Here is a 13,794-nt window from a genome sequence, read left to right as displayed (position 1 = left end):
CTTTTAATTCATGCAACAGGAGCTGCCTCTATCCTCTTACTCACTAACGTCTTTGTGCTTTATAATACTACTTTAAAATCTCCATTAATAGTTTAATTGACAATAGCTACTCTTCAGGTCCTCTCTTCAGTATTCAGTGTGGTATTTTATGCTTTGTAGTTGCTCAGACATTTTTTCTCTTGACAGGTGACTTCTTGCCCTGACTGAGGTGAGTACTGTACAGACTACAGTGGCTATGATCTGCAAATAAATGTGTTTTTTTAATTGAATATAAGTAAATGTCCAAAGCTTAAACAAGTCCTCTTAGTTCTCTGAGAAATATATATCTTGAATAGATGGGCTACTCTTCTTTTAGTAATATAACACATTTTTAAGAATGATCTGTGAGATAAACTGAAGTTAGGATCAATTTGACTAACTCGCTGTTATTTTTACATGTATTACAGTGTAAAAAGTGAAGTCACTGGTTAAATGTGTACCATAACCCTTAGTACAGGATGTCTCAACTTTTTTTGTGTGTCTGTAACTCTATATTTAGATATTAGTGTCTTTAACGGAAATCATACAGTACATTTTACAAGTATGCACCTAGTGTTGTAGATTTTGTTGTGAATCTTTCTAAATATAGACCAGTACATATACACATGGTCAAGTAACTACATGCCTTAGTCAAAAGTCTGACTTCATCATTTCAGACAGGCACAGATGTTAAAGGACAGGTTCACAGTTTTTCAAGTCTCTTAAAACAACTGTCAGGAGGGTTGGGGGTGTAAAAATGAATTTAAAAGTTTATCTAAAGTTAATGTGAAGCTTCAGCCGTCCAAATTAGTCAAATCAAGTCAACTTTCAACGTGGCGTGTGTTTCAGAACCACAGTTCCTGTTTTTGTCACTATACTTCCACTGCAGCTCAACAGGCACACACAAAGAGGAAATCTGATGCTAAATATACTGTGGTAAATAAATGTGGTAAATATTAACTTGACATGACTAACTCAGTTGATCTGAAGCCTATATGAGGCTTATACAATTTGTTTTAAATGTATTTTCACTCAAAATGAGGACTCTGGATTTTGTCCCCCCATCACTTATAATTTGAAAGAGTTCTTTTAATGCTCAGTGTGAACAGGAGGGATGATTACAGCAAGCAACAGCTGTTTCAGTGTTGATATGAGCATTTGGCTGTTGTTTCAAAAAAGACTTGGAAAAACTGTGAACTTATCCTTTTAAGGGGTTGACGTCCCTCTATTCCTCTACTCCTACAGATGAGCTGGGCTGCTGGGACACAGTGTGTGGCCAAGGGGGACCACAGGAAAGCCAAACCTGGAGAACTGGCATACCACAAAGGAGACATCCTCACTATTGTGGATACGAGCACGGTATTGTCCAGATCTGTACAAGCTGTACATGTCAGCTGGAGCAACACTATTTGATACCATATGATACAATCGGACTTTGAATTCTCTTTGTTTTAGAAGAAAGGATACTTCAAGGCAAGGCACAACACCACAGGAGATGAGGGACTTGTCAACTCCACTAATGTTCGTGAAAGAGAGGCTCTGCGCGTGAATCCAGGCCTCAGCCTCATGCCGTATGTTTTCTCTTCTTCTGAACTTTCCACTTCATATTTAGAGCTATTAACAGGAAACCTCAGCTGTGTGACAAGGTGGGCTTACATAGGGTATATAGGCTACATATGGGGCGTGGCTGTGAAATAAAGAAAAGTTTGTTTCTAATTTAAGCTGAGGTTCAATAAAATGTGTGATCTTGTGATCACACTGTGTGGGCTAATGATGGACGTGCAAACAGACATTGCCTCACTTCCTTTATTGTTGTCTCAATGGTTAAACATAAAATTAGAATAGGGAAGGTATTTCGAACTTTAGCCTCTATATTATATTATTGATATTATACTTAATTAATTTAGCCTATGTGACCTCTTTTTAGAAATAATGAGGACCAACATCCTACTACTAGCTTACTAGTGTTGGCAGTAGTAAAATTCTGACCATGTGAACCATCAAAAAACAACATAAATTACAAAAATAAATAAATAAATAAAAGTAGGCCCTGGCTCTGGATGTTATTGGTTTAGCCCTCGATCTTGGCAATTGCTAGATCTGTGTGTATCAGTATGAGTGATCATCACCTCTTGCTATCTTTAACTAGCTGGTTTCATGGTAACATCTCCGGCCCGGAGGCGGTGAGTAAGCTGCAGCCGCCCGAGGATGGCCTGTTCCTGGTGCGAGAGTCTGTCCGCCACCCTGGTGACTACGTCCTGTGCATCAGTGTCTCCGGAGAGGTCGTCCATTACCGAGTGATATATAAGGACAATAAGTTGACCATTGATAACGTGGAGTATTTCTACAACCTTATTGACATGATAGAGGTAAGAGAGAAAAAAGACAGGGCACTGTTGTGTTATTTGATCAGTTTGTATTGTGAATATAAATGTATGTATGTATTCTGGAAATCCAGCTCTGATGTGCATAAAACTCGGAGGATCTTCTTTTTGTGAAAGACAAACTCCGCACACTCAGCTGCATCAGTTCAGCTGCTTCTTCCATGCAATCTGCAAAACAAATGGTTTACAGGACATGATCAGCCAGAGGGGTCACAAAATATTGCATTATTTTATCTCTTGGGCCTCTAAAAATCCTTAAAATAGAACAGTAGAAGTAGGGAGAAATCACTCTCATGTTCACACTACAGAAGATGTCAAAAGTTTGAGTTGAGAGCCACTGCCATATGCACAAGTATGTGTAAACCTGAAAACCCACCAGTGTAACTGACATTAATGTAAACATATAAACATCACCAGAAAAAAAACAGTTGAAGAGCAGCCTCTTCATTGTTTATCTGTATCCTGCTTGTGTCTGTGTGAGACTGCACAGAAGGGCTCCGCTCCATCTTATCAGAGAACCGCAGACGGCTTCAGATGAGTCAGACCAGCTGACTTACTCCTGTGAGGAAACTGTGGGAGGATGTGATGCTCCAGATGCAGATTTGGGCTGAATCATGTCTCCTTAGCCAGGCATTGATGTCAATTTAGATAAGTTTATAATTTAGATGATGCAATTCCGCTATATTTTGTTTGGAGGAGTTTATGCTATGGTTTCTGTTGCTAAATATTGCTTTGCATTGCATTATACCCTCACTGTTTTGTAGACAAGTCACAGTGCTGACCACAATCTTCAAAGGGCTTACCAAGACCAAGGGGCTGTTTTTGTAGGGCATAAGCTGCAGTATCTGTGTCAAAGTGCAGATAAGATCACACAGTATCTGAGTGAAAGTGCCGATAAGATCACTGTTGTCTCCAGAACTCAAGAAAATAATCATGTGTACAGTATTGTAAAATAAGATGTGGAATAAACAAGCATTCAGAACCAAAAGAAGTATTGAAACAGAATGAATTATAGAGACCAAAGATGAAATATGATCTACTATAAATATGTTTGTTTGCATGGTGAATAGTTGTCATTGTTTCCATTTTTGCAGTTCTACTCAGAGAACAAAGGTTCCATTGCTACAACTCTTCTGAAGCCCAAGCAAAAACCTGGAGCCAAATCAGCTGAGTTGGAGCTCTCTAAATGTAAGTTTGATGTCTAGATTTATTCAGCAGGACTGAAAAAACATTAGAAAATCAGAGCCTTATTTGTGTAATCAATTTAAATGAATCTTTGACTGTTATTTTTACTCTATAAAATATTGACAGTAATGATCACAAAAGCATGTAAGATGTTGAAGGTTATGCACAGTGTTGTCTCTCTCCTCTGCAGCGGGATGGCTGCTGGACATCACGAAGCTCACACTGGGAGAAAATATTGGAGAGGGGGAGTTTGGTGGTGAGCTTTCCCTTTATTTAGTCTACTTTACGTGTTATTATCAGCCTCTTTGTACCCTTACAAAATTTCAAACTTACAGTTTGAACACAAAAAAGTGTTGTCTTAGTTGTTGAATGTAGTCTGATGAGTGACTTCTGTGTGTGTGATTCTCAGCTGTTTATGAAGGGGACTATATGGGCCAGAGGGTGGCAGTAAAGACCATCAAATGTGATGTCACAGCCCAGGCTTTCCTGCAGGAGACCACAGTAATGACGTGAGTCTGAAGATGTTTCTCATTTTGAATGTTTCCCCATTTATCTTTGAAAGCATTTAACCATTTGAGAAAGCTCAATGAAAAATCAACTCAATGTGATCATATCAGTGTAAATGCAAGTGTATCTCTGTTACTTGTTAGTATGTATTTTCTACCGGTGGTCCTGATTTAGTTTCATGTGGATTCTCTTTGTTCAGGAAGCTCCAACATAAAAACCTGGTGCGATTGTTGGGGGTCATCCTTCACAAAGGGCTTCACATCGTTACAGAGCTCATGACGAAGGTACAGCTACAGCTCATTTATCTGTGGTTCACAATTTCAAATGTAAAACATTATGTTATACTAAGAACAGGTAGTACAATAAATAGCAAAATAAATAGGTTTAAAAAATACAAGACTTCTTACATTACACAATGGGCCTGATTTACTAAAGGTTTGCGTGTGTAAAAATGAGTCAACTGGCTCAGCACAGATGACTACTGTTACTGTGGAAAGGGGAATGAGACACAATGACAGAATACGCACAGGGCGGACTTTTTCCACCCTTGTTAATATTTTTGGAGTGGAATATTTTTGGTTTTACTAACATCATTGACTTTGTCACAAATACTCTCCCAAATGTCATTATTTCTGGTAATATTTGTTTTTGTTATAACTCAATATATTTGTTAACCTCTTCCATTAGAACCTGACACAAAACCCTCATTTAAATACTGCTGTCTCCACCCTGTTGCACCTGATTGAATTAATGTAGTTATTCTTAGTAGATCACCCGCAAAACGCACACAAACTAAACGCGCAATCTATTGCATTGTGCACACAGTTTAGTACCCTTTATTTGGGATCTTAGTAAATCAGGCCCAATGAAGCAGAAAAGAAAACCACACATATTCACCTTGTTTGATGAAAATAATTAGTCCTTGGTGGGAAATCGACTCTTTGTAGTTTCTCCTTAACAACAGCAAGGGAGCCACTTTGTATCTAAAAAACTAAGACTCAACATGTGCTGCAGAATAGTTTTTTTCTGCAGATTCATCACCAGCAGCTAGTGAGAAAACGATTACAGTCATTAGTTTACCAGGTTTGTTTGACTTAAACTCTGAGTAATTAAGTCCAATCAATGCTGATTTTCTGGTTAATTCAATAATTGTTAACTGTGGTGGTTCTCCCTCATGTGTGCCTATATTAACTCATTATTTTGTTGAGCACTTCATTTAAATAGTTTATCTTTTGTGTGTGTTGCAGGGTAACCTTGTTAACTTTCTCAGGACAAGAGGGCGTTCAGTTGTAAACTCTGTCAAGCTGCTTCGCTTTGCACTGTAAGTTGAAAAATCAGAGACCATCTTTAATGGTTTTGTATGTTCAATACCACAAATCACAGATTTGCCTCAGAGGTCTGTACAGCAATACAACATCCTCTATTGTTAGACACTCAGTTTAAATAAGGAAAAGTCCCTTAAAACATTTAACAGGGGAAAAAGGAAGAGCAACAGAGAAGGGATCCTTCTGCCGGGACGGACAGATGTGCAATAGATGTGTGTACAGAATAGAGCAAGAAAGAAAGAGTTTGTGTGTGATCAACAGTGGACTGTACAAAATAAAAACAAGACTTGTGTGTGTTCACAGTGATGTGTGTGAGGGGATGGAGTACCTGGAGTCTAAGAAGCTGGTTCATAGAGACTTGGCAGCTCGTAACGTCCTAGTCTCTGATGACAGCGTAGCCAAGGTTAGTGACTTTGGCCTGACCAAGGATCTGAAGGTGTCAGATAGCGTGAAACTGCCAATCAAATGGACTGCTCCAGAAGCTCTGAAGAAAGAGGTTGGTTTTCCGTGTCACTTTCTGTATGGTTATAACTCACTACAGTGTGTTTTGATTAGCTAATAAAGCTTAATAATAAGTGTTTCAAGATAATAACATTTGCTGCTCACCTGTAGCTTATTTTATTGATTGCTTCCCCTTCTTTGTTAAAACCAGTTATCTTATCTAGTAATTACTGAATCCTAATGATCTAATCATGTTGCATGCATTTACAAAACACAACCTTACACACATTTGCAGTGTAAGGTAGCACAACAAAAGAAATGCTGCACAATTCTCAGGGTTTTACTCAGATTTTCATTTAACACTGACAATGAACCAAAAGAGAGGAAGCAAGGACTCATCAGTCTGTCTCTGCTGGTACTCCTAATGAAAACAATAGTTTTTAAGTTTTAATAATGGATCTGTTCATGGTTAATTTAATCATTTATTAATGCCTTTTAGATCTGTAATAATCCATTAATTAGAAGAGCTTTTGTTTTTCTAGTTAGGCAGTGTATCTAATGCCAACATAAATGTCTTTGTCTTTCCATTTTCTTCTTTATTTTGCTCTTATTGTGCATTTTTTAATACATGTACACACATTTGTTCACATGCAGAAATTCTCCACAAAGTCAGATGTTTGGAGTTACGGTATTCTTCTATGGGAGATTTTCTCTTATGGCCGTCAACCCTACCCTAAAATGGTATGCAGCACCAGTCCATTTATTACATTAATCTATTTTTATGTCACTATTGTGTTTATGTGTGTATTTGTGTCTGTCAGTGTGTGTATATGGGTCAGCATGTACGGTAATGGCTGGTTCAGAGATGAACCAGACATTACTGACACTCCAGTTATAGGAAAAAGCTGTTTTTAATGAATTAGATAAATTAGCCCTCTGCTAGATTATCTCCACCTCATCTCACCCGTTGTTCAGGTAAGACAAATCTGCAGGATATGGCCACAGATTAATCATCATTACCCCTTTTGAGTTCATTCACCCGGCCCAAAAAGACAGGAAACAGTATTAGACTTGTTATGTAATTGTCACTATGTCATGTCAGGATTCACATCTATGTCACATAGCAGGTGCGTCAGACCAAGTGCTCACCTTCGTCACCACTCCATCATCTCTGAATTGACTTACTGCATCTAAACAGGAAACTACTTAAGGTCAATGGTATCATGTATCAGTGAAGACAGAGATTTAGCCGAGATCTAGAGACCACTCTACTCTTATTACACATTGTTACAGGACAACAGTCAACAGAGTTGTTGAAATACCTGTATTGTTTCAATCAGTTAACTAATCTGTTTTATAAACAGACTATGTGGGTAGACAGAGGACTTTATCAGTTACGTAGCAGGTAGGTGTAGTAGGTAGGTGTGGTAATAGGCCAAATTAGCAGAGTCTAGTCTGACGTCAGATGAAGACTGGCGTATGTAAACACGTTAATGAAGGAGACTAGGCTACTTAAACGTAGCCCTGTTTGTCACACTAGTCTCTCTCAGGTAATCTCATGGCCAGTGAGGACAGCAGGAAGGCTCATGTAAATCCCACATGGGCCGTGTTTCCTTAGTGCCTGTGAAACATTACACTGAAACTGAAACTCAAGTAGGATTTACTATAGTTTGAAGTCAGACTCTAAATTTCAATTCAAACATTTAAAAAGGAAGTTTTCTTCTACGTCATTTCAAATATTTACTCACTAATATTGCATAGTCTTACGTTTCAATTCAGATAAAAATTCATTTGATTTATTTGTCAGTGTACCAAAATCAGGCAAACATTCATGTGAGCAAAAAACAAGCAATACTTTATATACTGTATACAGGAAAAGAGTGACAGCCCCACCTAAAGTTGGGAAACCACATGATAGAAAATAGCATCCCTTTCCATTTGCTATGCAGAGAAATCGCACAATGTAGCCCTGAGTGAAATGCACCTTTTCCCTGGTTATTGTTATTAATTTGCTCAATTTATCAACTTGTACTACAAACTCATGTCACTACCCTTTCTACCTCTCCCTCTTCATTCTTGTTGATCTTGCCTCCCTCGTCATCCCTGCTGTGTTGTAGTCTCTTCAGGAGGTGAAGGCGAGAGTGGAGGGAGGGTATCGCATGGAGTCTCCAGAGGACTGTCCAGCAGGCGTTTACTCTCTGATGAGGATTTGCTGGGAACAAGAGCCACGCAAAAGGCCCACTTTCCACAAACTGAGGGAGAAACTTGAACAAGAGATGCAAGAGATGAGTAAACACAGCCGATAGATAGTAGAAGCTGAAACTGAAAGAGTGTTTGAGCTTAGGTTTATCTACATATTGTTGCCCATTCTGTGGCATTAAACTTAACACTTCCAGCAGGATTCCTCTAAACCAGCCGATGGGACAATGATAATGTGACTCTCCTCATTATGTAAAGCCAGTGAGTGATTCATGGTTGTATCGAGCAAGTTAAGCCAAACTGGATGATTAAAGACTGTGGCATCATCATTTTCAAAATGTGACAACTTGAAAGATGACATGGATCCTAAATTAAACTTAGCTTTTTAAATAAAATTAAAAAATAAAACACATTTCAAATAAACCCACAGGAGAATGTAAAGCTACTATTTGTGAAGCTTGTTGTCACTATGCTTGTAGAGCCATGCAGAGTTGCAGGGGGTGGGGTCTGTGAGAGGTGGGGTGCACTGTGGACCAGTTGCTAGTTTGTCACACATTAGATGAGGAATCTATAACAGTTCATCTAAAAAAGAAAATTTGGCCTTTGTCCGCAACACTTTTCTGGTCATCATGCTTGAAGTGGACTTTGATTCAATTCATTCAAATTTTAATTTCATAAGATTAAATCTATGTGAAATTATTTACTACTACTACTACTTACTACTACTGTCTATGTTAGGATTTTGAGATTAAATGAGCAACTTTGTGTTATCCACTGTCCTCATGGGATCTCTTGCTTTTTGCAGGTACAAAATGACTTTATTAATCTTGGGATATAAAAGATTTCAGGCTGCAGATGTTTATTTTAGACACACAGAGATGTATGTTATTTATTACAGTATATAGACCACATGTTTGTATTGTGTGATTATCAGGTGTTTTTTTAATAGAAATGTAATAAAATAAAATAATCTTTTGGTTATATTAAAATATTTTCACTTCAAAACTCATTCAAATGAAGCCTCTTTTTTTTGGATTGTTGTCACGATAGAGGACCAAATTGAAGATGTCATTAGATTTAAGTCGCTGTAAGCCCCATATTTGTCTCTCTCCCCAGAGACGGACCCCAAATTGAGGCCTGATTCTCTCGTCTTATTTTACAGTAAACACAGTGATCGAGGGTTCTCCACGATTTGATCAATCTGCTCTGTGTTTTCCATAAGCTCTCTAATAGGATGAGCAGCAATTTTATGCACAAGGATTTACAGAAATGTAAAAAATTATAATAAAAGATTTGCTGTCTTTATTGAATGAAGGATTTTTCCCCCTCCTGAATATGTCAGGAGATGTTTATGTTGCACAGATGCAAGGATATAAAGACAAAGCCTTTATCCTTGTACCCATATGTTAAAGGTTGAGCTCTCAAGACGTTTTTCCCAGAAGGTTTACTGCCTTCCAAAGTATGCTTTCGACTAATACTTATCCGCTAAAGCAGTGGCGTGGATTGGCAGACAACAAGCTGGCAATTCCTCAAGAGAGCAAAGACAATAGACCTTTTTCAACAGCATTTTTACTTTTCATAGTAGTAGAATGACACGTGTAATTATTATCATTATTAATATAATAATGTCATTAGTTAAACCTGATTTTTTCATACAATGTGTCAAAAAGTCTGCTGTGATAAAGGCAGGTTTTGGCAGATTTTTAATGCAGTCCATATGTCGTAGGACAAAAATAAGTAAGGATAAGTGTTGATTTTCAAGCGTTTGAATCTATACTATACTATACTATACTGTACTGTACTATACAATACTATACTATACTATACTATACTATATATATACTCCACTATACTATACTATATATATACTCCACAGTACCAGTCAAAAGTTTGGACACACTTTCTCATTCAAATCAATTATTAATTTGGTCCATAAAAATGTTTATTACTGTATTTAAATGTCTTGTTTTGTCCCGATGAGTCCATAACTCAAAATATTCAGTTTTCTATCATAGATAACTTTTTTCTTTAATCAAATAGAATTTAAGTATGTTTTCTTAAAAAATGTGTAAAACGATTAATCGAAATAATGGGCAATTGAGCATCTGCTAATTGACTAATCAATTCATTGGCCAATCAATGCAGCTGTAGTTAATAGAGGTTTTTGTTAAAAATGCCTATTATGAGATAATGATCTTCCCAGCTACTGTAGCTAGCAGTAGTGACAGTGCTATCTAGCAGCGTGATGGTGCTGGCTGAAGTGATTAAACAACCTCTGATGTGCAAAATTTACTGTTTAAAAAAATCCACTTTTAGTCTATAGGTGTATGTCTCCCAGCAGCCCACAGTCTGTTAAAAAAATAATTTTATAGTTAATATTAACTAATATCACTGCATTCGATAGGCAAAAAAAAAGTTTGCACTGAAATTTAGAGATTTATTAAAGGTCTTTTTTGAGAAAACTGAATTCAGTGCTTTAAAGACTTTTCAAGACCACATAGACATGGACAGACATGGATACAGTCTTAAAGATTTTGGTGACACCTCCACACCCCCCTCCAACATCAGTCTTTCCCCTCATCTTGACCATGAGAACTTTAAAGAGTTCAATGTATGTAAACATCCATGTCAGATGGTTCTTTAAATTGGATTCCCATCAGTTGTGGGATTCATTCTAATGTTCTTGTTTTGACGTATGGAGCCCTGCGTGGACGGGCACTTGAGTACAACTATGACCTTATCCCTCCCCATATCACCAGCAGGCCTTCTGACCAGGGCCTACTGGCTGTCTCTCACTCTTGATTGAAACAAAAGGTGATCTTTGCAGCACTGGCTCTAACACTTTGGAACTCTTTAGACATGTGGTCCACATTCTCTAATGAAGCTCCTAAAAAGCATCTTTTAAAATGAGTGATTCTTCTTTTGTGTGTTTCTCTCATTGTCTGTGTTTGTTTGTGTGCTAACTTTATCTTGCAGCTTATGTTTTTATTGTTTGTATTATTAGTTTTATGATCTTATTTTTAACTTATTATTGTGAAGCAATTTGTGAATTTCTTTCTGTGAAAGGTGCTATACTAAATATCCTTACTATCGTTATTATTATTATTATTACATTTTACCATATATTCATTATATAGCTGTAAGTTTTAATAAACAGGTATAATAACAAAACTTGTGTCAGGGTCCAGATATTTATGGACCTAATTACTGCCTGACATTTGACATGCTTGCGTGACAATGACTGACTTACTGACTGACTTGCTTATCAAAAAGGGAAAATAACTATGCACACTAAATTAAAAGATTGTTTTAGTTTGTCACGTTTTAAAATGATTGCATACATTTTTACTGTAAATGCCAATGCATAGTATTAAAATAAATGATAATACTTTTAAAATGAAGTGAGAAAAGCACCTAAATCCAAATCGTTTCACCTACAAAACATACTTTACAGTACAAATGGAGGTACATAGCACTACATAAATAGTATTTTCATAACTAATAGACTGTGACTTTAAGTGGAACATACCTGGCCTAGTCTTATGATTGTTGGCTTAAAATTCAGTAAAGCATCTTGACACTTCTTGATATCAAAGTCCTGACATTCACCTGAACAGACCAACAAGGAAGACACTTTGGTTTCGATCTTAAAGGTGCAGTGTGTAGAATTTAGTGGCATTTAGCAGAATTGACTCGACAGAAATGAAATATAATGTAGTATGCTTTAGTTAGCATATAATCACCCTAATATAAGAAATAAGGAACAGGTTCTCTTCCACAGAGCCCTCCACATTGCACCACCATGTTTCTACAGAAGCTCAAAATGGACAAACCAAATACTGCTACTAATGCGTTAGAGAGGGCCTTTTGTGTTTTTTGCAGCCACCATAAGTTTTCCTACATGCTTTGAAGGGGAGGTTAAAGGGCATTCAGTTGGTTGCACGATGAAACCTCACCGCTAGCAGAGGTGTCATAGGAATTAACTGTAATGTCAAAGTGCATCTTTAAGTATGACTTCTGAACCATGATAGTGAATCAGATTAACCTTGTGTGTCTAGCGTACTTTGCAGCCAATTCTGCTGCTTCATCCAGTTACAATCTTGGGACATGGGATCTGAAAGATGTGAATGTTTGCCATTTTGTCAAGTTGCAACTTGGGAAGTGTTGGATGTTTTTTTTTTTTTTTTTAATCTCATACTTGATTATTGTATCAGGCTCAATAAAACACCTGCGTAGGTCTGGATTTGGCCACATGAAGTACAAACAATACTCTTCATCTAAAGAGTTTGGAGGGTGGTGTCTTTTTTAGACCAAAACACAAAACATAAAACTAAATGATTAGATTAAACAATGTTTTGTCTGCTGTAACACAACCCACAATTGCAGTTGTCCAGCTAATTAGTGAGCTTCAGCAGGTACCCAACATTACTCCTAAGTCAAAGGAGCACATCATTAACAAACATAATTTGTAGAGTTACACTTGACACTTAAAAACCCCCACTATGAGGGAGCTGACCCCTGGATGCTATTAGGTTTAAGGTTAATGTTAGCGACTGTCCCATTCTCCGTTGAATTTGGGGATGTTCGGATAGCATTATGTGTGCCAAACTCCTCAGGAAGTGCTAATCTAACAGCCTTTACTCTTGTGATGTTTAAATTGAAAACATACTGATTGAAGATAACAACAGAGGATCTCATTTTAAAATGATCACAAAAAGCAGTTAGAGACAGAAAATACTGGCTTTAATAGCTAGCGCGCTAAAGTTGTTGAAATCTGCTAATCTCATTTCAGCTAGAAAAAAAAGGTTGCCATGGAAGTGTGAAACTTTATATCCAATTAATAAAACTTAAATAAAGTGATATTAGTATAGTATTGTGTTATTGGCTCCAGTTATTACATTTGTACCAGACCAATAACGTAATAAGTTATTATGTTATTGGTTCAGAAATGTTATTTCATTAATGGCAAGTTATTACGATAGTGGCTTATTACATTAAAAAACGTATTATATTGTTATCGGCCATTACTGCATTATCGGTTGTTATTACGTTATTGGCTACTACACAGCAGTTAAAACAATGCGTATTCATAGTTTATGGATTTTTAATGTGGGATGTAATTTTAAGGATTTTCCTCATGTTCTGGGGACATTAGTCTGTTTACACAGTCGCATGTGACTTGCATCCCTTTCAGGGGACAAAAAGCAAGTCCCCTTCACATAAATCATTAATTTTGGGATGAAGTTAAGGTAAAATGTTATGGTTAGGTCAAGGATTGGGGATAGGCATGTGGTGGTTATGGTTTCCTAATGAATGTGAGTCAATGTAATATGTGTGTGTGTGTGTGTGTGTGTGTGTGTGTGTGTGTGTTCATGAAAAAGACATTTGCATGAAAGAGATCTAGGAAATCACATGCATTTGCCTTCCCTGTCAACCCTCCCACCCCCCACCCCCTCATCACTCCACCTCCTTCAGTAAGCTGACACCACGCATTTACAGGTTAGCTGCTTTTACCTAATAGGATCAAGGGGACTTACATTGTCATCTGATAAAACTAAGCAGCTTGATAACTACACTGCTCCTTCTTAACCAATTTATGCTCAATTATGGTAACAGAGAAACAGTGAAGGATGAAAATACATTAGCAAAATCATGAGGGGATAAATGAGCACCTAATCATTACCACATAAGCTTGTTTGCAGTGAGAATTATTTTGCCAACAGTTAAAGGCTGAG

General features: G+C 37.2%; 1 protein-coding gene across 1 annotated transcript; it reads left to right on the top strand.

Moving 5' to 3' along the window:
• Window positions 1–190: 190 nt before the first annotated feature.
• On the top strand, window positions 191–8,352 carry matk (megakaryocyte-associated tyrosine kinase). Its single transcript, XM_053321939.1, has 12 exons — window positions 191–208; window positions 1,264–1,377; window positions 1,474–1,589; window positions 2,168–2,387; window positions 3,497–3,590; window positions 3,778–3,843; window positions 3,997–4,096; window positions 4,294–4,378; window positions 5,342–5,415; window positions 5,723–5,915; window positions 6,515–6,601; window positions 7,978–8,352. Exons 2-12 carry the CDS (start codon window positions 1,264–1,266, stop codon window positions 8,164–8,166), a joined length of 1,338 nt encoding a protein of 445 aa, XP_053177914.1. The 5' UTR covers window positions 191–208; the 3' UTR covers window positions 8,167–8,352.
• The last annotated feature ends 5,442 nt before the right edge of the window (window positions 8,353–13,794 follow it).

Source organism: Scomber japonicus, chromosome 7 (assembly GCF_027409825.1).
Source record: "Scomber japonicus isolate fScoJap1 chromosome 7, fScoJap1.pri, whole genome shotgun sequence".
NCBI lineage: Eukaryota > Metazoa > Chordata > Actinopteri > Scombriformes > Scombridae > Scomber > Scomber japonicus.
The sequence above is the reverse complement of the archived record's forward strand: the minus strand, read 5'-3'. Positions and strand labels throughout refer to the sequence as shown.

Coding starts and splice junctions, on each gene's coding strand:
- matk (XM_053321939.1), top strand. CDS start 1,264: ATGAGCTGGGCTGCTGGGACACAGTGTGTGGCCAAGGGGGACCACAGG. Junction 4,379..5,341: donor TTACAGAGCTCATGACGAAG/GTACAGCTACAG, acceptor TGTGTGTTGCAG/GGTAACCTTGTTAACTTTCT. Junction 6,602..7,977: donor GTCAACCCTACCCTAAAATG/GTATGCAGCACC, acceptor GCTGTGTTGTAG/TCTCTTCAGGAGGTGAAGGC.